General features: G+C 41.8%; 1 protein-coding gene across 2 annotated transcripts in view; it reads right to left on the minus strand.

Annotated features, from left to right (window-relative positions):
• Window positions 1–22,983, minus strand: part of cdh4 (cadherin 4, type 1, R-cadherin (retinal)) — a 215,606-nt gene that overhangs the window by 19,571 nt on the left and 173,052 nt on the right. For both annotated transcript variants that reach the window (XM_031278786.2, XM_031278778.2), the window contains exons 7-9: window positions 19,939–20,083; window positions 10,986–11,158; window positions 2,830–2,967 (exon numbers count right to left, since the gene is read on the minus strand). In XM_031278786.2, coding sequence (XP_031134646.1) covers window positions 2,830–2,967; window positions 10,986–11,158; window positions 19,939–20,083 — 456 coding nt within the window. The remainder of the gene's footprint in view (window positions 1–2,829; window positions 2,968–10,985; window positions 11,159–19,938; window positions 20,084–22,983) is intronic.

The following is a 22,983-nucleotide window of genomic DNA, read 5'->3' on the forward strand; positions in this document are numbered from 1 at the left end:
CATTGATAAGCCACTAGAGACACATACTTTTTAGTTATAAAGAGACGGGAAAAGCAGCAGGGCAAATACGATTCAGTTGTAGGTAATGGTTAAATGGGACCTCAGCCTTCTTTGCATGTGAATATAAAATAAAAACATCATCATTGACACATTATGTCAGTCTTTTTGTTATGAATGTCAGCACTACACAAAACCCATCTAATACAAAGTCACAATACCTGATCACTTCTAATTATTACTTTTCATATTTTAAACTGTCTATAAACATGACTAGCCTTCAGACATTTGAGCTGCAGTCCAGCCAGGGGAAATCAGTGGGACATGCAGTGCTGTACACACCCCAAATCATTTTAGAAAATAAATCTGCATCAAGGTGTACTGCCCAGCAGAGGAAATCTACTACAATTTTATTGAAAACTGGATCTGAAATTGAAAATGTTCCAATTCAGACGGCAGAGCTACAACTCAAAAAGACTAAATGAGCTCTTTCTTTTCCTTCATAGGGTGTTGGGAAAAAAAACGAAATGGTAATGACAGCATTACGTACAAATAAATGTCCCAAAACAGACTCCTATTAATATCAGACTGCAACCAGCCCACTTAAAATGGCTGTTATGTCTTCACTATAGTGTAATAAAGATATAGCTACTGGCAACGGGCGTCTACCCTCACTCATTTTTCTTGTCACACAGACATATCAAGCTGCTTTTCCTAGCAGTTTGGTCTTCTTCTTTTTTTTATCTCTGGCACTCCAACTCTTTCAGCTATTTAGAAGCTGCAGGTCTACAGGTGAATCACAAATAGCACTCTATTCAGATCTGTAAGCCTGTGTGTCTGGGAGTTCAAGCTTTCAACCCCACAAGTCTTCTAAGCTACTCCCCTGCTCCTCATCATTGTTCGGTGAATGAAAAACCACTGGGTACACTTTAGCAGGGATGTGATACACTAGATTAGATAGGTTGTGGCAAGTACCGTTGTCTTTTTGTTCATCACATAATGACAAATATAGCAGTCACATTGCGATTTCAGGCCCAATGCGGTGAAATGAATAAAACATTTGGCTTTTTTTCAAATTAGATGCTACGTATATATCAGCTTGGTTTACGCCCTCGCAAGCAATTTCACTTAATTAGCGCGCTTATGTTTTCTCTATGCCTCACGTAGAGAGCAATAAATTCTTCTTGCATCTGTCATACACAAATAATTACTGATCCGCTCCAAGTCTAGTTGCTTGTGTGGGAAGCAAAACAAAAAAAATAGAGATCGACAAAGCAGCGGAAATGGCATCTGGTTTCTTTGCCGTGGATGTTCGGGCGAGACTATGTCACTGTTTGTGTCTAAGTGAAGGATATACAACAAAAGCCAAAACATTTTTATTAATTTCTACTCATTACCACCAGTCACACACCAAAATACAGCTAACTGCTCCTTTACTAACAAGCTCAGGCAAATCTACAGTCATTTACTCTGGAGGGTTGCAAGGAAAGTAATGTGTGTGTTTTTCATTTGAAGCGCAGCAAGTCCATTTTCTGGCTAGCGGGAGGACTCTGGTCCAGAACCACACACACACACACACACACACACACACACAAGTGAAGAGAGGTGACAAAGCCAGCACCACAGATGGGGACAGAGTAGTTCTGAGCGGAGCCACAGCCTTGTACGGTGAGCTCTACCCCTGACAGCTGGGGAGCTTTTATCAGAGCATGCGGCTGGAACTGTACTGGCATGCATGCTGACGACGGCCCCACCGAGGAGACAGGGATCACGGTGTGTGACGCTGACACACTGCTCGCTCTGCCTGTGAGCTCGGCTGCAGACAGCATCTGTCTCTCTCTGTAATCTCAGAAATCCAAGCGCTCACATAAGGAGAAGCTACAATCCTGTAGGTCTGTTATGCGGCGGTCAGCATTTAATTCTGTTCCATGACCAGGCCGAGAGCAGAGAATACAAGCTACATATGGAGCAAAAAGCTTTTGCTTCCAGTTGCTGTTTCCTCATGAACAACCTTTCATATAGTAATCCCCACTCCCAAAAACAAACACCTCCCTACCTAACTACACACACTGCCATAGAAAAGTGGGCCAGCGTGGCTTCCTGTCGGACCAGTGTGGAGGTATCAGGGACCAGGGCCAGATGCCTGCAGACAAACCCTGGCCACCAGATGCCCCACTGGCATAAAACACAGAGAGAAAACTGATCTCGATCTCACTTTCAGTCACAGTACCTTGTTGTTCTCTGGGTTTCTTTATCTATCACAGTGTTGTTTTAAATTCTTGTTGTATTTGTATTCCCTTGATCTCAATGTTCTCTGAAAGCAGATTTCAGTTAAGCTACTGTTGCATGATTGTTGTCTTTGACAGGGACCATATTTTCTAATAATATCTAAGTGCAGTCTTTCCCTTGGAGACCTTCGTAACTGCCTAAGAATAATATACCCTTATGTGCTATATGTAGCATATTGGCTTTATGGGACAGTGGGGTAGCATAGTGATTAAACAAGCAATTGTTAAAATGACAGATACAGGGTCAAGCCCTTAGGTGAAATTGTTGAGTCTGACCTCCCTGTTTAGATATGTAGGCATTACATTCTTTATAGGGACTATATGAAGAGTACTGGGGTGGGGAGGGTGGCTGAATCTTATATTTCATTCTAACCCGTTGACATAGAAAACACTGCAATATTCTCCCCCAAATATGATAAAAATACACCCACTCTCTAGTTGTTTAGTAGGGAGCTGTTAAATAAATGGTTATGACAGCCACCAAAAGAGTGAACCAGGAAGAGGCTGAAGATTTTGATGAGGAAAAACAAAGTTTAGGACTCACCGTTCTGACTGTCAGTTCTGGGGGATTGTCGTTGATGTCGGTAATGCTGATAAGGGCTGTGGCTGTGTTGGACAAGCCAAAGTTCAAGTTGCCTTCCATGTCAGTGGCCTGGACAATGATGGTATACTGGGACACTTTCTGTGAAGCAGAAAACAAACTCAGGGATTCTTATATCAAATGCTGCAACAAACTCGGACAAAGGACTCAATCGGCAAACAAATATTTTTGCCATGTGACAATGACATAGTGAGTGAATAAGTGAATACATAAATGAAAATCCCCTCAACTCACATCTTCCCCTCTTTCTACTCACTCACTGAAGTCTGTTAGAACACCTTATTTGTCCAATAAACAGCACACACACACACACACACACACACACACACACACACACACGGACAGACATACACAACGTTGCAGGGAGGGAGCACTGTATTGGTAAAAGGCCCATCCATTATTGCCTAAAAGTCTTGGCTTTCCGCTGTGGGAACAGACCAGGATCATCACTCATTTTAATGGAGGCGCCGACACTAAGATGCGCCACAGTGCTGCAGATAATACCAGGAGGTGAATGGGCCTTATTTAGTCCAGTTACAGTTAGGGAGAGTCACCCCAGAGTGTAATGCAGCTCACTCTGCAATATTACGGTGCCATGACGAGAAACACCATCAAACATTAGGCTTGGTTGAGATACAACCATAAATCAAAGGCAGAGAGACAGTGCATCTACTTTCCAACATCGTGACACTGTCCATGGTGCTGAAAGTTCAGTCTGTCCCCAAACTCACCACTGGAAAGAAGACTCTGTATGTGTATGTGTTTTCATCCTGACAGTATAAGCCTCTCTGCTTTGTGGTCTCTTTCGTTTCCTATTAATCCATTTGGCTCAAACCTCCATTGTGTCAGAGCAAAGAGAGGGAGAGAGAGAGAGAGAGAGAATGGACGTCAAGGACAGGCCAGTGTTCGGCACACAGGGCCTGCTACTTTGTTGAGCGCCAACAATGGGTCCTATCAATGGTCTAATGTTCGTTTGTTGCTAGGCTAGTTTCGCCATATTCACCCAGGGGTCTTGCTTTCTAAGGACTTGACAACCAGTGGCACTGATGTCAGGGACTGCCTGGAGGAACCAGAACAAACCCAGGCAGAGGTCTTGTCAGTATAAATGGGAGCTATTGCTTTCTTCTCAGAAGGCTGCTTCTTAGCTTTTTTATTTCTGTGAGTCGTGGCTTTTTTCCTTTTTTTTCTCCTCTGGTTTGTTCTATTCTCTTTGTTAACTCACATTCTGTGCTTCTTTTGATCTCTCCCTATCTTTCTGAATGCATCATGGCTACTCAGTGTTCTCTGCCTGTCTGTTCTCTATCTGTCTATCTCTCTGTCTGTCTGTCTGTCTGTCTGTCTGTCTGTCTGTCTGTCTCTCTTTTTTTCAGTCTCTGTGTATCTCTATATCTCCTTTCTCCCACTCCTTTTTTCAGTCGTGAAGGATGCAGTTGATTGTTAGATCAGTCAAACCATTGAGGCCAGTTAAAACACCCAGCAGGAGTCATTTAGCACCTCTCCAAGTCATTATGAACAGCACATACATGTTAATCTGCACCAAACCAGCCCTATTAATGAAAACTCAATACTGGCTGCCCTTTATTAGACTCATAATGAAATATCAATACCATCTCCCCTCATAGAGTGCGTTAGTAAATAGAGCCTCCAATGAATGTGTCTCTCTGCAGACTCATTTAGATCCGGTCACATACATCAATTTAGAAATAGCACCAGATGGCTGTTGGAAGCTAATAGGCTTAAGCTTTGATGGACGCCTTTTTCTTTCGTCAGGTGAAGAGAAATGACAGGAGCTGAGCCAGCAGGTGGAGCTCTCACACAGTATGAGATGTGGCTGATGTGTCCTATCCTGCAGGGTTACATCACTCATCTGAGAGTAGTTGTGAGTTTATGGCCCTTCTAGTCCACACATACACATCCACTAACGCTCCAGTGAGTGGGAACAGGTGGGACACTCTTACATTGGGTATACACGTGCACACCAAACACACACGCAGAGCCAAGCGCACTCTGCTGTCCAAAAGTGGCTGCCCGAACAAGCCAGTAAAGGGCTCTCTAATGAGTCCTACAGAAGTGCTGAACAGAAAATCTCTCTGTTAGATTAGAGTCCAGCGCTGGCAGGAAATATAGCTTCTTGTATCACGACCAACAGCAACAGCCCAGACTCCCCCACAGGCCTTGAGCCTTACAGACTTAATCTGCAGGAGCTGAAAGCCATCAGAGGCCATAGAAACACCTGTACACAGAGCTCCGCCAACAATAAAACCCAATCCCTTTTTTTCACAGGGACCAAATTAGGTCGTTTACCATCCAGGAGACTGAAGAAAGAAACAGGAAACAGGCTATCAATGTAAGCTACTCGACAAGTCAAGCCAAGCAGCATACAGGACAGATGGAAAAACCTGGTTGCTAATGGGTGGTAAGCAAATGGACTTGTTCTCAAGTGAGACTTTATTAGCAAGAACAAAGTAGGGGAAAAAATGGTCTGAACATGTAAGGCGATCTCGAACAAGAAAATGCAGAGGACTGGTTTTCTGCCAAAACATGTACAGTGGTGAATTAATTATACCTGAGCTGAGTGTGCATTTTCACTAGGCGTCCCGTAAAGGACCACTCAAAGAAGGTAAAGAGGGAGAGGCCAGAAGAGTGAGAGACTTGCTCTTACTTGTGTCGTTTGTGGATTGAGTTCCGGCCTGCCAGGCTCTTAGTGGCCACAGTCATTAGCTTGTCACTTACAATCTGTCTCAAATGGCCCAGTACTGGTGGCTAAAACTGTCAAGACAAAATCCCTTCTTTCTTTTGACTACACTCTCTCTCTACCTTAGTGACCCTCAGTGTCAGTGACCGCCACTACAGTTTCAGTTCAGTTCAGCTGAGATCACTTCAATTAAATTTACCTAATTTCATTTGATGCAATTCGACTCCATTTCATCAGATTTTAATTCAGTTCAGTATATTTCAGTTCAGTTCCACATACACATTGCCAATGAAAAATGTTAACGTACAATACACATCTACACAGTTATTTTCTATTTTCACATAATTTCCCAGTTAGTACCAAAAGTATGCAGAGAAGTCTGTTTTGTCTCCATCTTCATCATCCAGCCCTCTCTTCAACCCTTGTAGGCATGTCTCTCAGGTTGTGTTGAGGACACAAACAGCTCAATGCTAGTTTAAAGAGAACACAAGCTAGCGCACTGTTCTCTGAAAGATTTTCTCTGAATCCCATTGTAGAGATATATAGGTACTGTAAATCTAAACTCAGAATTCCCTTGATTAGATACGCCTTCACATTAGTCAGTACTAGGCTGTGAGTCATATATGAATAAAGCTGCTAGAATAAAAACATACAGACTGGGAAAGAGGTTTAGTTAATCGTCCAACTGAGCATCACAATACAATAGACAGGACATGATTAAGCAAATCTGAGCATGATGAAAACGCTTTTGCCAGACTTGCTGGCTCCAGCTGAAAGAAAGGGAAATGTTAGTCAGGAGCACGCTATGCAAGCAAGATTGCTCAAATGACATCTTAGAGAGAAGAAAGAGGAGCAGCACTCACTGTAAATCTCCTAATATGGGTTATGTGGAAAGTTAACCCTTTTGACATAATGAAACAAAAGAGTCTTCAGCCATGCACAGCGGTGCTTTAAACTAACTGCTAACGTCGGCATGCTAACATGCTAACAATGGCAATGCTAACATGCTGATGTTAAGGTATAATGTTTACCATGTTCACATCTTAGTTTACCATCTTAGTAAATACAAATGAAGAACTGATGGCGATGCTAGAGAAAAAGTTTTAACGACATTATTGCAATGACAATATCCTGAGGGGGGAAATGAATGTGCGAACCAAATTTCACGGCAATCCATCCAATAGCTGTTCAGACATTTCATTAAAAACCACAAATGTCCCCAACCTCATGGTGGTGCTAGAAGAAGGGCATTATCGAGAATATCTCCAATAATAATATCTCCAGTAATTAGGATACATTGTCTGGGGATCATGAATGTCTGCAGCAAATGTTGTGCCAAATCTTTAAACAAATGAGATATATTTTCACACGATACGTGCAAAACCTGACCAGCTAGAGGAAATGTCACCAAAATCTTTAAGATTCATCCTCTGGGGACCATATGTGTACAAAGTCCAAAGTGGTGACCTGACTGACTGACCAACATTGCCATCCCTAGAGCCTTGCCACTAGCTTGACTAAAAAAGGGAACATTTTTAGCCAGAACTTTTTTTTATGCAATTTAAGGACATAAATAATGTATATAATCCAATGAGAATGAAATGGGGGATATTTGAACTTCCGATTAGTCAGTATTAATCATCTTGGTGACAAAGTGAAAAAAGCTATCATGTCTAGATACAGAAAGAGAGGGAAAGGGAGATATCCCAAATAAAGCTGTGAAAGGGTTTGGCACAACTGCTTCTCCAGTAATATCTGACATAGTGTTAAAAATTCTCTGTCCAGTGGTTACTGTAGGGTGTTCATAGTCAAAATATGTGTATAAGTTCTACAGCGAATTTGCTGACATCACATGAAAGGGAAAATATTGTTGTAGATTTGAGATAAACAGGCATTGGTGTACAGTAATAGGTACACTGCATACTTTTGCATTGTATAAGTGAATGTCTTGGACAATTGAAACTATTTGACCAAGATCATTTGGTATTTCTCCCTCAAATCATCCTTCCACAGGGTCCTAATAGGATCCAACATTTGTGGACAATTCTATTGTAAATGCGATAAATCAAGCTTCTTTAAAGAATAGGCTAGTGTCAAAAAGTAATCACGGGATTGTCCATGGGAAAGACAAAATAATGAACTTGCAAAGATCTGTTTTGCTTTTAATATCAAAGTTTTGCTTTAGTAGTGAATATTCATCCGAGAGGAGGTGATGGCTGAAAAGTTAACATAACTCAGGGTATCTGAGACAATAAAGCCTCACACTCATTTAGGATGCCTGCTCTCAGCCTGTATCCCCAGTCAGGCTCTGCAGATCCTAATAGAGCCAGGCTGCATGTGTGGCACTCATGTCCTTGAGGCAGTCCAGGTGATGTCCTAATCATCAGCGAGTCCAGTCCAACATAGAGCTGGCTTCAGCCTGGTGGACAGCCTGGCGCTGGGCCACACCATGCCACGCCAGAGCGTTCCAATCCAGGGCTTGTGGGAGATGAAGACAGCCTGGGGTAATGAAAGACAACAGCTCTGCCTGCCAGTGGAACCGGAGCCATGGAAAGAGGGCACAAAGGAAGAACATCCATGCCAGCTGTGGCACCCTGACATCTCCCACTCTGCTACCTGCTGCACCAGAGTCGTACTTCATTAGAAATGTATTTCTACATACAGTATACTGACTACCTACGACTGATAGACGAGTGTATTTTCAGTACAGCATATAAACATACACAAAACTATATAAACCCTAAACTAAACCACCACATACCGCAATCTTAAATCTGTCCAACAGCCCCTTAAATGCAGTATTTAGGCTACATAGCCATGTTATACTTTAGGATGTATGGAGTCAAACACACATGTACTGTATATGACTTAGCCCAGGTTGTTAGCTTGTGGGCAGGAGCATGTGGAAGCATGTGAGGTCAGAGGAGGAGAGGGGTTGCAGGCGGTTAGGGAGAATAATTGGTATTCAGCAGTGTCAGAGGTAAGTGATACCAGGCTAACCTCCATGTACCCCCTGGTCTCCTCGACACGAGAGAACCTGCTTCACCCCTTAATTAGCACATGAATATTCTAATTAGGCTCTGGCATGGTGGACGAGGATGAGCTAAAGTGTGAGAGAGTTGGGAGAGGAGACGGAGAATATAAAGTATGTGCTGCAAAGGTGTTCATAGGGTATTCAGCGGTATTCAGCGAGTATGCATATTTTTGTTATTGTGTTGCAGCATGTGTATACACCACTCTGGTTGCATGGATCTAATTCATCATATCCGCTACTACTCCTCATGCTGTGGGAGCCTTAATGCATCTAAACAACAAACAGAACTGCACGGGAGTATGTACGCGAACACGTGCCGATGTGTCTGAGCTTGTTTCTGTTGATGACCCTGACAGCAGGTGAGTGAACTCCCAGGTGTGTCCCAGTTTTAGTGGGAGGATCAGAGGCAGGTGGAACTGAGCCTGGCTTGATGTGTCCAGATTAATGAGCTTTTTCTCACTCACATCAGTTGCTACTGCTGCCGCCTGGGCCAAGCTGGAAACAGGGACACAGAGCTGGCTCACATTCACAAGACTCATTTATATTGTTCCACAAATGTATGACGCTATCATGCCATGCCAGTTCCGTAAAAAAATTGGATAAAGAATGAGCATTGATGTATTGTATTCTTCTGTAATCAAAAGCTGGTTTTGTTCTTGATAGTTTAACCGTAATTATTCTCCAAATACGCTTGCGTTATTGTTGGTAAAATCCAGTTTTAAGTTCCAAAGTGTTGCCTGGCCAGGTTTAGTGCCGAGAGGGAGCAGTGGGACTTCTCAGAATATAAACATTATGAGACACACTCAACATTGCTTTACTGTCGGTAGTAAAATCAGCCAACTAAATTACGAAGATGAGATTATCTTCATAATGGCGGCGTATGAATTTGAACGTTTCCCTGATTTTGCCAGTTGTATTTTTTTTTTTAAACCTTGCACCACAGAGAGATAAGAGAATGTTTGTGTGTATGTGTGTGAGAGAAAGGCTGCAGGATGAACAATGTCATATTAACCCTACTGCCAACAGTCACCTGATTCATCTTGGGATAAACAAAAGTCGACCCTGCGTGACCTCCCTCATTAGTAGAATAAGATGGAAGATGGAGGAAAGACGATGTGTGTTTTGGTGATGGTGTGTGGGTTGGCAAACAATCTCAGATGAACAGACGCACACGCCATCAGTGGATGACACAAAAGACAGCAATGAAGAGAAAGCCCCCGCAACCTCGTCAGCAAAAAGGTGCTGGATTTGCGTGGCTATTATATCCATTTATAGTTCGACACAATAAGAAAACAGGAAAATTACTGGAACTAATGAATTCATTTTGTGCCAGGTTTGTTTTATTTAACATTTTTGAAAGAACAAATGCTGCTGAAAGTGATCCTGATTTTTTTAAGGTTTAGTTACATCCAGGGATAAAACTGGGACTTAGGAGGCAGGAAGCCCTGGGATTTCATAGCATTGTGCATTCAGAAAAAGCAAGCTGATGGTAAATGGATGGAAAAAAAGACTTTTTTTTTATAGGATTTTCAGTTCATCATTTTAAAAAAAACGTAAGAAAATAAAGGATGTATTTGGGTAATTGTAATTAACTTATAATCAGATATTTTTGGGTTAAACAATGGCCAAAATAGGCAGACCAGATAAAGACCAAGACTTGGTACCCGCATTTGATTGACTTGATGTTTTCATGAAGCACTACACAGCTGTGTTGAAGAGAGCTTTAGTGGGTGACACATGGGCGAGCAAGTCGGTAGCTGGCTACCAGGGTAAATCAAGTTAGTCCAAAATAGAGTAACTATGAGCATCCTGGTGGCTGGGTGGTTAAAGAAATAGCACAACATTTTGGGAAATATGCTTATTTACTTTCTTGACGAGAATTAGATAAGAGATTGATACAACTGTCATAATGGTCCGTTCAGTATAAAGCTGGATCCAGGAAAAAATTTAGCTTAGCTTAGCGCAAAGACTGAAAACTGGGGAAAACGGTTAACCACTCTCTTTTCAAAGGTAAAAAAAATCTTTCTACCAGCAGTGTTGTTGCATAGGCTACTTCTTTTTATCTCCTCATTTCCTGCCTCTATATAATTAACCACAGACTATGAAAAAAAGCATAGACAGTGCATTTCATTTTAGTGATTGGCATTTCCTGTATGTTACTTATCCTGTTGAAGCTGAGCTTCAGTTTGGACTGACAGGCTGGCTCTGGCCTACTTTAACCCCTGGATGTATCAACCAAACCGCTGAAGAGAAGAAAATAATAATGCAACATCACTGGATTGTATTTTATGGCTTGGTAGACACAAATGAGATGCAAAATGATCAAATGATGAGAGTAACAGGGGAACAATGCATTCAGCTGCCACTGACCTCTCTGTCCAGGCCGGCTGCCACTGTAACTATGTCTCCAGTCTCGCTGTTGATGGTGAACATGTTGGGGATGGGGGTGTTGGGAGTCTGTGAGAGGATGCGGTAGCGCACCATGCCATTAGCTGTGGTGGAGTCGTCCGAGTCGGTGGCTGTCACCTGCATCACAGATGAGCCTGTGGAGAAAAAGTTAGTTAGCTAGGGAGACTAATAGGCCTTTCAGACCAAAGCGGTTTCCGCTGCGCTTGCCACTGGGTTCAGTATGCATCTACAGCGTGTTGTGCGAGCTCACTCAAGTAGAATAATCTGAAAAGTAGATGATGTACACACAGCACTAGAGGAGGTCAAGTTGAGAAAAAAGTCAGAAAAATCAGCAGGTGCCATTTATTAAAATACAAAGACGTGCTTTGTGCACATACATTTTAAAATACATATGGCATTACGAAGGTACAATACTGTTAACGAATATGTAGAAAAATACATAATAAGAAAAGAGAGCGAAGAGGGCTCAGAGAAAACTCAGAAGACAACAAAACCTACTCATAAATTAGAGAGTAAACTAGAAGTCAATCAGACTTTGCAAATTGCTTTGACATTCTCTTTTCTTTGGCAAGCAACTTTTAGAGTGAAAGTCATTACTGAGCAGAGTACAAAACACAACTACATCTGTTAAATAAGCCTCTTTTTTAAGCTTTGCTGTTTTGTCATCTGTATATAGCAAGCTAGTGTGGCAAAGTTTCCACGTCTACAGAGTCCATTTAGTAATGAGCAGCACTGGGTCTTATGCCATTTCCACCATCCATTATTTCAGCCTTCAGCAGCACTGTGGGTGCCCTTAATGCTCCGGTGCTCTCTCCCTATTTGTCTTAGAATCACAGATAAACACTGCCATTTAAGGCAGACAGCTCAGCGGTGGTGAGGCGGAGGGAGTGCGTGTGTGGGTAAAGAGTGTATGTATGTCTGCGTTTACTTACAGGTGCATCTGTGCATCTGTATGCATGTGCGTGCGTGTGTGTGTCTTCACAGCACGTATCAGGGTGAGAGGCCCTGTGTCCCTGCATCTTACCCAAGCAGAATTATTGATTTGCACAAGTTTGTCAGCTCGGCTCACAAATGCGACCAGGCAATTAGGAGCACTTTGTGCCGGAAAGAGGAGAGATCACCTCGCCTCTCTCACAGGGTTCTGTGAAAATGTCACTTTCCATCAGGCAGCCATTTACAGGCTGCTGCAGCTGCTGCTGCAGACAGAAAAATACTTTCAGCTCGCAGGACAGCAGGGAGAAGAGACAGCTGGAGCACTAACATGCTTGAATGAGAAGACAACGTAAGTAGAGAAAAACTTAAAAGTAGGGAGACAAGGACATAAGAGCTGAAGTATAAAAAGCCAACGGGAAAACAGAGGACAGAGAGAGTGGTAATTATAACGCCTACATTCTGTAATTTCAATAACATGTTGTATGTTTTTAAACAAAAGATACCACTGTTTTTTAATGACAGTGCGCATCAAAAAGCTTCTCAGCAGCTAATGCATGAGCACTTTTTACCTCAGTGGGCAGTGGGCATGACATATGGGCGGTGGGTGGATGAGCAAGACACTAAACCAACAACACTGAATTATCACATCAAAAGCAAACAAAATTAGTCATCCCAAAACACAGCGTGTATGTTTTAGTGTACAGCAGAAGTAAGTTTTGCTTCATAAATATAAATGTCTCAGCTGAGGCAGAAGAGCTGCTGGACTCGTGGCAGATTTGGCAGTCCCTTGTGGATCTGAGAAGTTACAGGTGTTTCTATTCCCATGATTGTGTCTAGATGGCACCATCATTCCAGTGACAGCCTGTATGGACAGGATAATTGTAGCCTCGAATTGTATTTCAAACGTCATTAAGTTTCAAAGCTGGATTTTACACTTTGTCCAGCAAGGAAAAGCAAAGAGTCCAGGGAAAGACAGGAAGAAGAAAAACAATTACAGCTATTCCACAGAGGACAGCGTCACTACATAATCAACCTTTCCAGTCCCGTAGGGAGGGAGAGGACGTGAAGTTAAATCACATGTCGGTGCTGCTACCTTTCATTTCAATGAGGAGGATTTAGTGATATGATGATGGTGCGCTTTTAGATCCAAAGAGGGGTGGCCATGCCTGAAAGGGTTAATCTCTGAGCCTGTTTAATTCCTCTTTAATTTGAACACTAATTCCAAATCCTAATTGCTTTTCCGCAAAAATCACCAGAGCTGAAAATTTAACTGGTGGCAGGCGCACATATTGTTGGTCATTTTGCTCACGTGACTTGAGATCACTGGTGAGGTCTATGTGCTGCTGAAACATTAGTCAGCCAGAGTCAACATCTGCCTCCCAATTAGAGGGAAGATAGAGAAAAAAATGTAAGGTGGATAGAGACAGCTAGAGCAGTAACAGGGTGATAGACACACACAGATGCAAAGATAGGAAGCAGAGGAGGAAATTGCAAAACTGAAAAAAAAAACGCAAAAAGAGGTGAGAGGGTTTATAAAGACCACTAAAAGCAAAAGTACAAGGGGAAGTCAGGGAGCAAGAGGGCCAGAGATGGAAGTGTAAGAGGATAAATAACTCTCATCAGTGCAGGGAAGATAGAGGTTGATCAAAGCACTGTGGCTGCAATAAAGTAGATAGAAAGTAAGAAGGAGAAGTAGAGGTTGAGAGGTAAGGCAAGAGAAAAGGTTGAAACCTGGTGAATCTTGGGGCAAGTGATGAAAAGGAAACACAGTGTTCACACAAGAGCCTCTAATCGAGCCCTATACTCTCCGAGGACACAAGGGCACAATCCAACCATTCAAAAAAAGCCACTACGAATGAGGTGAGAACTAGAATTACAGCCTCACGGTTGTATGCCTCTGCCAACCAGTCAATTACTTTGAAGGAATTTAATAAAAGGTATTAAGTGTATTTTTTGGTGAAACATGGATTCTTTACACACATCTTCAGCGCGGCAGTGATATCTTTACAATCGCCACAGTTTCAAGGTGGGCAGCCAAGATTAGTGTCACCAATCCAATTTCTGACCAAATGTGAAATATGGTCACAATCTTCCCTTCTGTTCACGAGTTATGGCCGGTTATGGCGTTAAATAATGGCCAGAAAAGCGTTTCTGCAGAACATTATGATGTCACAGCTGAATCTGCAACTGTTAGCAAAGTCTTCAGGAGAGCAAGAGAGTAAGACGCAGCGCCCCTGTCCCCCCTTTGGGAGGGCAAACTGACTACAAGAGAAGGCACTCAGCTGCTGGTTTTGGATCTTGCACTCTCATTTATGAAGGCCTTTTTCAGAATCAGAATCAGCTTTATTTGCCAGGTATGAGGACACATACAAGGAATTTTGCTTTGGATTATACATTGCTCACAATGTGCTTACTCATACAAAACAAACAATTAAACAAACAATATATACACACTATAAACCGAAACAATATAGACAGGTTGAGGCAGTAGTGCAATGAAGAGTGCAAAGTGTGCAGGAGTAATTTTAATTAAATTTAAATTTAATTAGTTAATTTTTTAATTATAGTGCAAAGGATGCTGGAATAAATAAGTATTATGTTATTATATAAGTATTATATTACAATATGAAAAGTATGAATCCATAAAAGGGAACAACTTGCTTTCAGAGTCGGGGAGAAAGGAAGGAGAAGGACAAAACATCACAGGGCAGATGTTCTGAGTACACTGCAGCCTCAGCCAGCAGATCTTTATCTGAAGCCACTTAGTCTACAGTATATCCACGACGTTCCACTTCCGGGATTGCTCTGTTGCCGCCGGGAAATTCCGCCGGATGTCACTCTTTTCGGCCAGATGTCCGTTACCTTCCGCTTTCTTTGTGTTGGAATTTTAAACTTTGGTCGATTTATGAGGACTAACTGCTCCTCAGATCTCTGCAGGGTAAATCCAGACAGCTAGCTAGACTATCTGTCCAACCTGCTGCACGACTAAAACAACCTTTGAACGTACTGTACACGTTCCACTAAAACAAGTTCCTTCCTGAGGGTATTTTGCAGCTGCACCGTGGCTCCGCTCTGCGCTTAGCACCGCCCAAGACGATTGTGATTGGTTTAAAGAAATGCCAATAAACCAGAGCACGTTTTTCTCCCATCCCGGAATGCTGTGTGGACTAGAGGATGGATACCCGACCCGAGCCCGACGGGACCCGACGGTATCCGACGGGCCGGGTTGGGTTTGGACAGATATTTAGAAATGATGTGCGGGTTCGTTTCGGGCTCGGTCACATCAGCGCGATAAGGCATTGAACATTTTAAATTTAAAACAGCTTATTATGTACTAGGTACTGCACGCCTTCCTACAGTTTAACTGTGTCGGGCTCGGGTCGGGTTCGGTTACTGCTCTGTCGGACGTGGGCCGGGCTCGGACAGAAAAATGCGGCCCGATCCGCACTCTAGTGTGGACTAGCCAGACCCTCCTTCGCAGCGCTGTGGAGGAAGGCAAAGCGAGACTAGAAGCCACTTAACACAATGCAAGGACTGTCTCATGTCAAAGTCTTCTGGATTTATAATAATTCAGATCATTTGGGGGAAAAGCAGTTTTTATGTATTTTTTCAATGTATGTGTATGTAGTGAATGTTAGCCTGAGCTTATAGCTCTTGATCCGCACAAACGTTATTTTGTATGATACTAAATGAGAACTATCCAAAACATCCTATTTGCACACATTTAACAGGTTTAGAAGGTTCCCTGGGATAATCCTTGAATCCTATTTATTCCTCATTAACAAGAGCTGAATGTGATCAGATAGTTCACTTTGGCATGTACTGTTTTGCTACGTTTGATTACCTGCACAAATTAAATTCTATTAGTCACAGGTTCATATGGTGCTTAGCGGGGGCCCGGTGCCAGAAAGTGACAAATGAAGCCGTTTCAGACTGATCCTGGCTGATGGCTTGATCGGATCTCTCCCTACGTAACATCTGGTGACAGTGATAAGGGCGGTTCCCTGTAGGTCTCCCTCTTTGTTGGCTTTTACACAGCGCTTCATGTGAAGATGTGTTGTAATGCTTCAGAGATCCTTTGATATCAGGGTCTGTAGATACAGAATGTGATACTACTGCAGCTTGACACATATCCCCCCTTTGCTTTGTATTTACAAAAAAAAAAATAGGGGCCAAGGATTTATCCATAATAAAGGCTTGCTGCTCTTTCATACATTTAAAAAAAATATTACTAATATTACATTACATGTCATTTAGCTGACACTTTTATCCAAAGCGACTTCCAATTAAGTGCTTTAAACCTTGAAGGTACAAGATCCGGACAGCAAGAGTGCAAGTAGATTAGCTTTAATAAGACAAACTACAAAGAGTCATATGAAAGTGCAACTGTAAGTTTTTTTTTTCTTTTTTTTTTAACATTTGAAATGTTTTATACACTTCTGTTTAGACAGTGGTGATAAATATGCCTTATGAGCATTAGCTGCAAGCCATCAGTACATTCATTTGAAATATTTTACAAGTTTTGGATATATCTATCTATCTATCTATCTATCTATCTATCTATCTATCTATCTATCTATATATATATATATATATATATATATAGCTATTACATATGCTTATTTTTTTTTAAGTAAGTGCTGTTGCTGCAGGAGACAAGTTATAATTGAGGTAAGTTTGGAGACACTACCTTATTTAATCATTAAATTAATAAATATTTTTGTTGTATCTCTTTCCGGTGTTGTACTTTGTAGACGGTCCCTACGCACTCATCTTGCCGTCTCATCCCTGTCATTTGTCTGACAAGGGAAGCTGCACGTAAACAGGATATATATATCCTGTTTACGTGCAGCTTCCCTGGCTATATATACATACATATACATATGTATATATATATTCATTTATTTAAAAAAAAAAAGGACAGAAAAAGGGCACTGCTCAAGCCCCCTTTGATGTCTATGTGTGCATGTGCCTGTGTATTAATTAATGTACATTATGCACACATTATTCATATCTTAAAGTTGGCTGTGTATCCCGAAAACAACTTCAGCAAAACTGTGTGTGGCACACTTGAGGTTTAAGCTGAGTCCATTATTAGTGAGTGAACAATTTAACTGGCGGAGGATATATTAAAGCTTAAATGGGACAGAAAAGTATAACATGTCTCCTTGAACCTACACTGAAGATAAACCGCAGTCATTCTTGTTTTCTTCAACTTAACAGACAATTAGGCCAACACGGATTTGCACCCTACTTTCCTAATTAAAAATCATCAATTCAGAGACCAATGACTAAGCAAAGGAAGCCTCACACAAAGGAAGCTCCACACACATTATGCTTTTTTGACACAACTCTCAACACCTGACATTGTGTGCTCAACAAATAAATGTTACTTGGCAGTGATTGCTTAATGAAGAGCAGAGCAATTATACTGTACAAAGTATTATATATTTGTAGTTTTAGTATCACAGATTAGCTTCTGTTCAAAACAATTTTTTATTCAAAAGACTTTTGTCGCTGCATGCTCTCTTTTGAAAGTAAACAGAGATTATCAGAGTGAAAAACGAAGAAAGTCGTTTTTGGAATGTCTGGTTGCCCTCGCTAATTAGGAGCTCTGTATATGGACTCACGCTCCACTGAGGGGTAACCAGTGGTACACGCACATGCACACACACACAACACACTTTCCTATATTGTTTACAAATTCCCCTGAGAATAAACTTTACAACAGAACAATATCTGTACACTGTGAAGACAAACACGGGTCCTCAGGGTCTGATTGTTAGAACAAGAGTTCTTCCAGTCGAGACATGAAAGCTACTTGCACATTCTCCTCTCCTCATCTCTGGCCTTGCAATGACCACAGCTCTGTTCCCTGATTCTGAGGGTAGGTCTACATCTCTCCATGCTCTGCAGAATCTGATAATGATGTATCGAGCCAAGATACTGTGACACAAATATATCATGAACTCGCTCTCATCTGAACCAACCCAAATACTTCAAGAGCCAAGGCAAATTCAAACCTCAAAATGTTGGTTGGCTGTAAGTCCAAGCTTATTCGAGGATACTGTAAGTAAGATTGAAACATTAAGGTTTTCTGAAGGGCCCTCTGAAGACAGAAAAGAGAGAAAAGAGCATCTGATTGGTCAAACTGACTGAAGTAGAGTCAAAGACGTGAACAGGATCATTAAGCAACAAGAGGCTGTGCAATACAGTCATTTTCTTCTCGCAATTCTTAGTATTTTAAACCAATACAATAAAACCTTTTAGCTATTCATTTATCAGTCTAAATCACACAGCTTTAAGATTATTGCATCTTCTGTGCATTCATGTGAATTGTTACTATGATTCTGTATTTGTATTTATAGGTATTTTATGGCTTCCATTATGATTCAGTCATTCAAAACTGAACAAAAAGTGCAGTTTGAGCTCATACCGTCCTCCAATAACAAAATGCAACAGCACTTCCTTTTCACGTCTTCTCTAGTCACAATGCAAGCTTTGTTATTGAGCTTGTGTGTTAAGTAACCCTAAATTTGATAGGCGCAAACGTGAAACTGTTGCATATACCAAACTCTATAAAGAAATCCCCATAAGTATTTGTTAAGGCAGTGGTTTCCAACCCAGGGGTCAGGACCCTCCAAACAGGTCATAAAGATAAATCTAAGGGGTCGCAAAAATGACTAACAAGAAAGGAAATAAGAAGAGCCTGTGAAGAGGGGTCGCAAGCGGACACTGCTTCATTTCATAAACCCAAACGATTGTGAACCACTGCATTAAGGAATAGTGATTGTTGCTTGTATTCTTTCAGACTCACAGTGTCCAACAATGGAAAAAATTCAGTTTTACTTTCCTTCTCTTTCACCTTTGTAAAAATAAAAATTATAGAAACATGAAAGTTACTTATAGCTAGCCTGGCACCACCCTCCTATGTACTTTTGCTAAATTTTAATTTCCCTTCAGTACTCCGTCTGGGTTCGCGGTATATTCTTGGGTTTTCTCCAGCCAAATATTTGGCGGTCCAATCAGCGAACAGAGGGAGTGGCTGAGAACGATGACATTGAGGTCGTGCGCTAGATGCGAGCGAAGCCATTCGGTCCGGTGTGGCAACGCTGCCAAATATCCAGAAGTTAAAGACCAAGCAAGAACAATATTTGCTGAGTTTTGTTGGTGGCCATGATGTTGTGGCCCTCCCAGGGGCGGTTCTACATTGAATTACACCCAGGGCAAGACCCCCTTTGAGCCCTCTGTTGTGGGCCCTCCACCCCACGGGGTTCGGGAAAAGTTAGATTTTCCAGCTCGCTCCGTTAGTGGTGAAGGAGTTGGCTAAGGCTAAGGGTAACGCTAGCGATGCTAATGCTAAATATAAGCCAATAGTTGTCGGTCTCCCCTCTTGTTGCACATGCGCATGACATACGTCAAAACCAAATGTTAGCGATTGGTTATGGCAGATCCAGAGCGGCTCTGGGCAGATCCAATAGTTTTTAACTTCAACAGAGTACCCGCCTTCAAGGAAGTTAACACTTGTCAATGGAGAGTGGGCAGACTCTCTGTACAAATGAAATGTACCAGAGTCTGGTAAGACCAGGCTAACTTATAGCCACTTTAAAGAAATTTAAAGTGGAATTCAATTTGGAATAATACTAATAATATTTTAAAGAGCTGCCACCTCCATTTAAAATGGATCTGCTCACAGTTGGTTTGTAGTTTATAGCAAAGCACGTAACCTTAAGAAGGGTATTTAGAGTTTCTTGTGACCAAAGCCTGGCCTTCTCTACAAGGACTCTTTGTTCAGATCAATCCAGTACATACAACTAAATAAAGGTGTTGACTTTGCAACTAAGCTGCTAACCAATTAATTAGACCCACGGCTGAAACAGATCAATTAATGATCTAGTTTTATTCTTGCAACACCAGGTGGTTTGTTGTTTAGGTGTCATTTACTGCAGCTGTGTCTATGAAGAGTAGAAGTAACTCTTACCTGGTTTGGACCCTTCAGCCACAGAGCCGTTGTACACCTGGTTCTGAAACTCAGGTCTGTTGTCGTTCATGTCGATCACATAAATGTATAGATCGATTGGGTTCTCCACCTGGTTACCATTCATGTCCACTGCATGGGCTCGCAGCTGTGAATACATATAAATGCACACAAAGAAACAAGGGATCATTTGCATTCAACAATGAATATGAGCTTGAAAAAATATTCCAAATGTAGCTCGACTGACAACAGGACCCTGGCTTGATTGATATGACCTGTCCAGACTGTCCGGACTGGAGAAAACTCAGCACACAACTTTGACTTTATTAATTGGCAACTACATTTAACTGGCAAATGTTCTGTTTCTTGTCTGCCTTCTAAGTAGCCGGTTGGTATTTTGGCATGGACCCCAACAACACAGACAGGGGCAGGGAAATGTTCCAGACACACAAACAGCACCTATTTTGTTGTTAACACAGCCAGAGGTCTAAAAGAAATATCACAGAAGTGTTTCTGCTCAAGCTGTGGCTTCTTTTTGTGCGCGGTGAATGTTTGTTTTGACAAAGGCAGCCATTTGGATTGATGTCTATGACTGATGAGTGTTTCCATGAAAATTCACACATAAGTCAATGTGAAAATAGAAAGAGCAAAAAGTAAGAGAATGAATAAAAAAGGCGAAGCAGGGAAAAGTGAGATGGGAAGGAGAGGAGGAGAGTGACTGAGTCTTGTGCAAGTAAATGAGAGATGGAAACACAAAGAGGCAGTGTTGGGTTGTGGGGGCTTAAACAGGGAAGACTGACAAAAGCAATCATCATCTATAGTGGGATGTCTTAATCTCCACCGCTGCTGTTACACACCCTCCACTCCCCACCAATCCCCACTAATGATATCTAACATTACGCAAAGCTTTGTAATAGCCCTGGAACTAAACCAGCACTGTTCACTGTGACTTGTACTATCATTCAATTGCCTAGAAATCCATATCCTCCTGTAGAAATGTTATTCAATCACAGCTTGGCTTGGTAAGAGGTGAATGGCTCTCATTCTGGCTAAAACTGACACACTGGCAACAAAATATTGTATCTGCCACAACACAGTTGAGGAGGATCTGCTATTTGTCTATTTACAGGAAGGTGTGATGTATTGTGGGGAGACATGAAAGATTGAATGGCGCCACGTGCCTTCACTGAAACACAACTAATCATGTCGGCTTTTGTGCCTGCCTGACAAGGATGTTTCAAAACATACCCTAACACGCATCCGCTTGAGCATTCACACACGCATCCAAACACCAATTTAGACACATGTTTACACATTTGAACATGAAAAGTGCACAGATACATGCTGGGGAGACACATACAGCCAATCAAAAGAGCCCTCTTTAGCCAATTAATGATCCTCAAGATGCTAGTTTTCAATTGGCTGAAGCACAGCAAACACACATGGAGAGGAGACCCAACAAACAAACAAGCCCAATCTGTTTTCTCAGCTGTGAACACTGCACACTGAGTGATGTACGTCTGTGATATGTGTGACTGCTTCAATGCGTGTGTGTGTGTGTGTGTGTGTGTGTGTGTGTGTGTGTGTGAATGTGCGATTCTGATTGTGCGTTTTTGTTTGTGTTAAACTGTGTTTTTGTGTATGTTTTGTCCTTACTGCCTGTGGATTTGTGTTTGTACATCCCTGCATAATTTCTCATATTTCTACATTTGTTTATATCTCTATATTCGCGTCTCTATGTGTGTCTTCCTGTGTGTGTGTGTGTGTGTGTGTGTGTGTGTGTGTGTGTGTGTGTGTGTGTAAGAGCACACACCGGAGCCTGTTTAGGTGTGTCTGTGTTTGTGTGCTCGATGGAGGAATTGAAAATGTGATCTAAGGGCCTGGAGGAGTGTGTGCGTCTTGCAGACTGCAAATGTGTGTGAACCAACATCAGTATTCTGCAGGGTGAGCTTTAGTATGACTGGACCAACCACAGAGGAGAAATACAGTTTGTATTTGGCCCATTGGTCCCCTTACCTAATATATAACAGTACTTGCATGGTACTTACAGAAATCCTTGACAATTCTAAACTGTATGTGGTGCTTTTTTCTTTCTCTGCAAAAATATTATAGCTATTGCTGCTTATGCCAACTACCTACCTATGTATAACAATGGACATTTCCCAAACAAATTGCTGTTACAAATCTCTATTTCTTATGATACACTCATTGAGGGGTTTTAGGTTGTTAAATGTACAAACCAGACAGGCCACTATAACTATTATTATTTTTTAAAGAAGCTAGCAGCGTGGCAATGTTGTCTATCAGTCGATAAGCCCACCTCCACTTGGTTGGTCCACACTGGAATGTCTCAACAATGATTGGACCGATTTCCATAAAATATAAGATAGTCAAGGTCACGATAAATTGTAATGACGTTCATGATTTAATGAATAATGTTTTCACTTATTCAGTGAAATACCTCAGCATCTACTAGATGGATTGGCACACAACACAACCCAACACACAACATTTTGTAGGATACATCATGCTCAGACAATACATCCTGATGACTTTCATTTTTCCCTGACTTTTTATCTAGAGCCATCATCAGGATTTGTCCAGTACTTTGATTTATGACCAAATATCTGCAAAACTAATGACATTCCCATCAGTCTCAGCTGTACTTTATTTGTAATGCTAATCAGCAAATGTTAGCATGCTAACATGCAGAACTAAGATGGTGAACATGGTTGACATAATACCTGCTGAACATGTGCATGTAGCTCAAAGCACCACTGGGCTGTAGACTTTTTTTTAATACTTTATTTTCAACTTTTTATAACAGTTATTGGGCTGTAGACTCTTCAGGTTCATCTCACTTCCCTTATTTAATAGCTCCTCGCTCCTCTGAAGTAATTCCGTCCCTTGTGAAGGCCGTCTCGAAGCTCTCATTCCTGCCCTGAGGAGCGAGGATCGAGGAGGGATCTCCGAGGAGCTATGAGTGAGGATACACGAGAGCAGCCTTCCCGGAAGCCGTGCAGCTGAAAGCTGTTGTTAACTCCGCCC

Source organism: Sander lucioperca, chromosome 6 (assembly GCF_008315115.2).
Source record: "Sander lucioperca isolate FBNREF2018 chromosome 6, SLUC_FBN_1.2, whole genome shotgun sequence".
Classification (NCBI taxonomy): Eukaryota; Metazoa; Chordata; class Actinopteri; order Perciformes; family Percidae; genus Sander; species Sander lucioperca.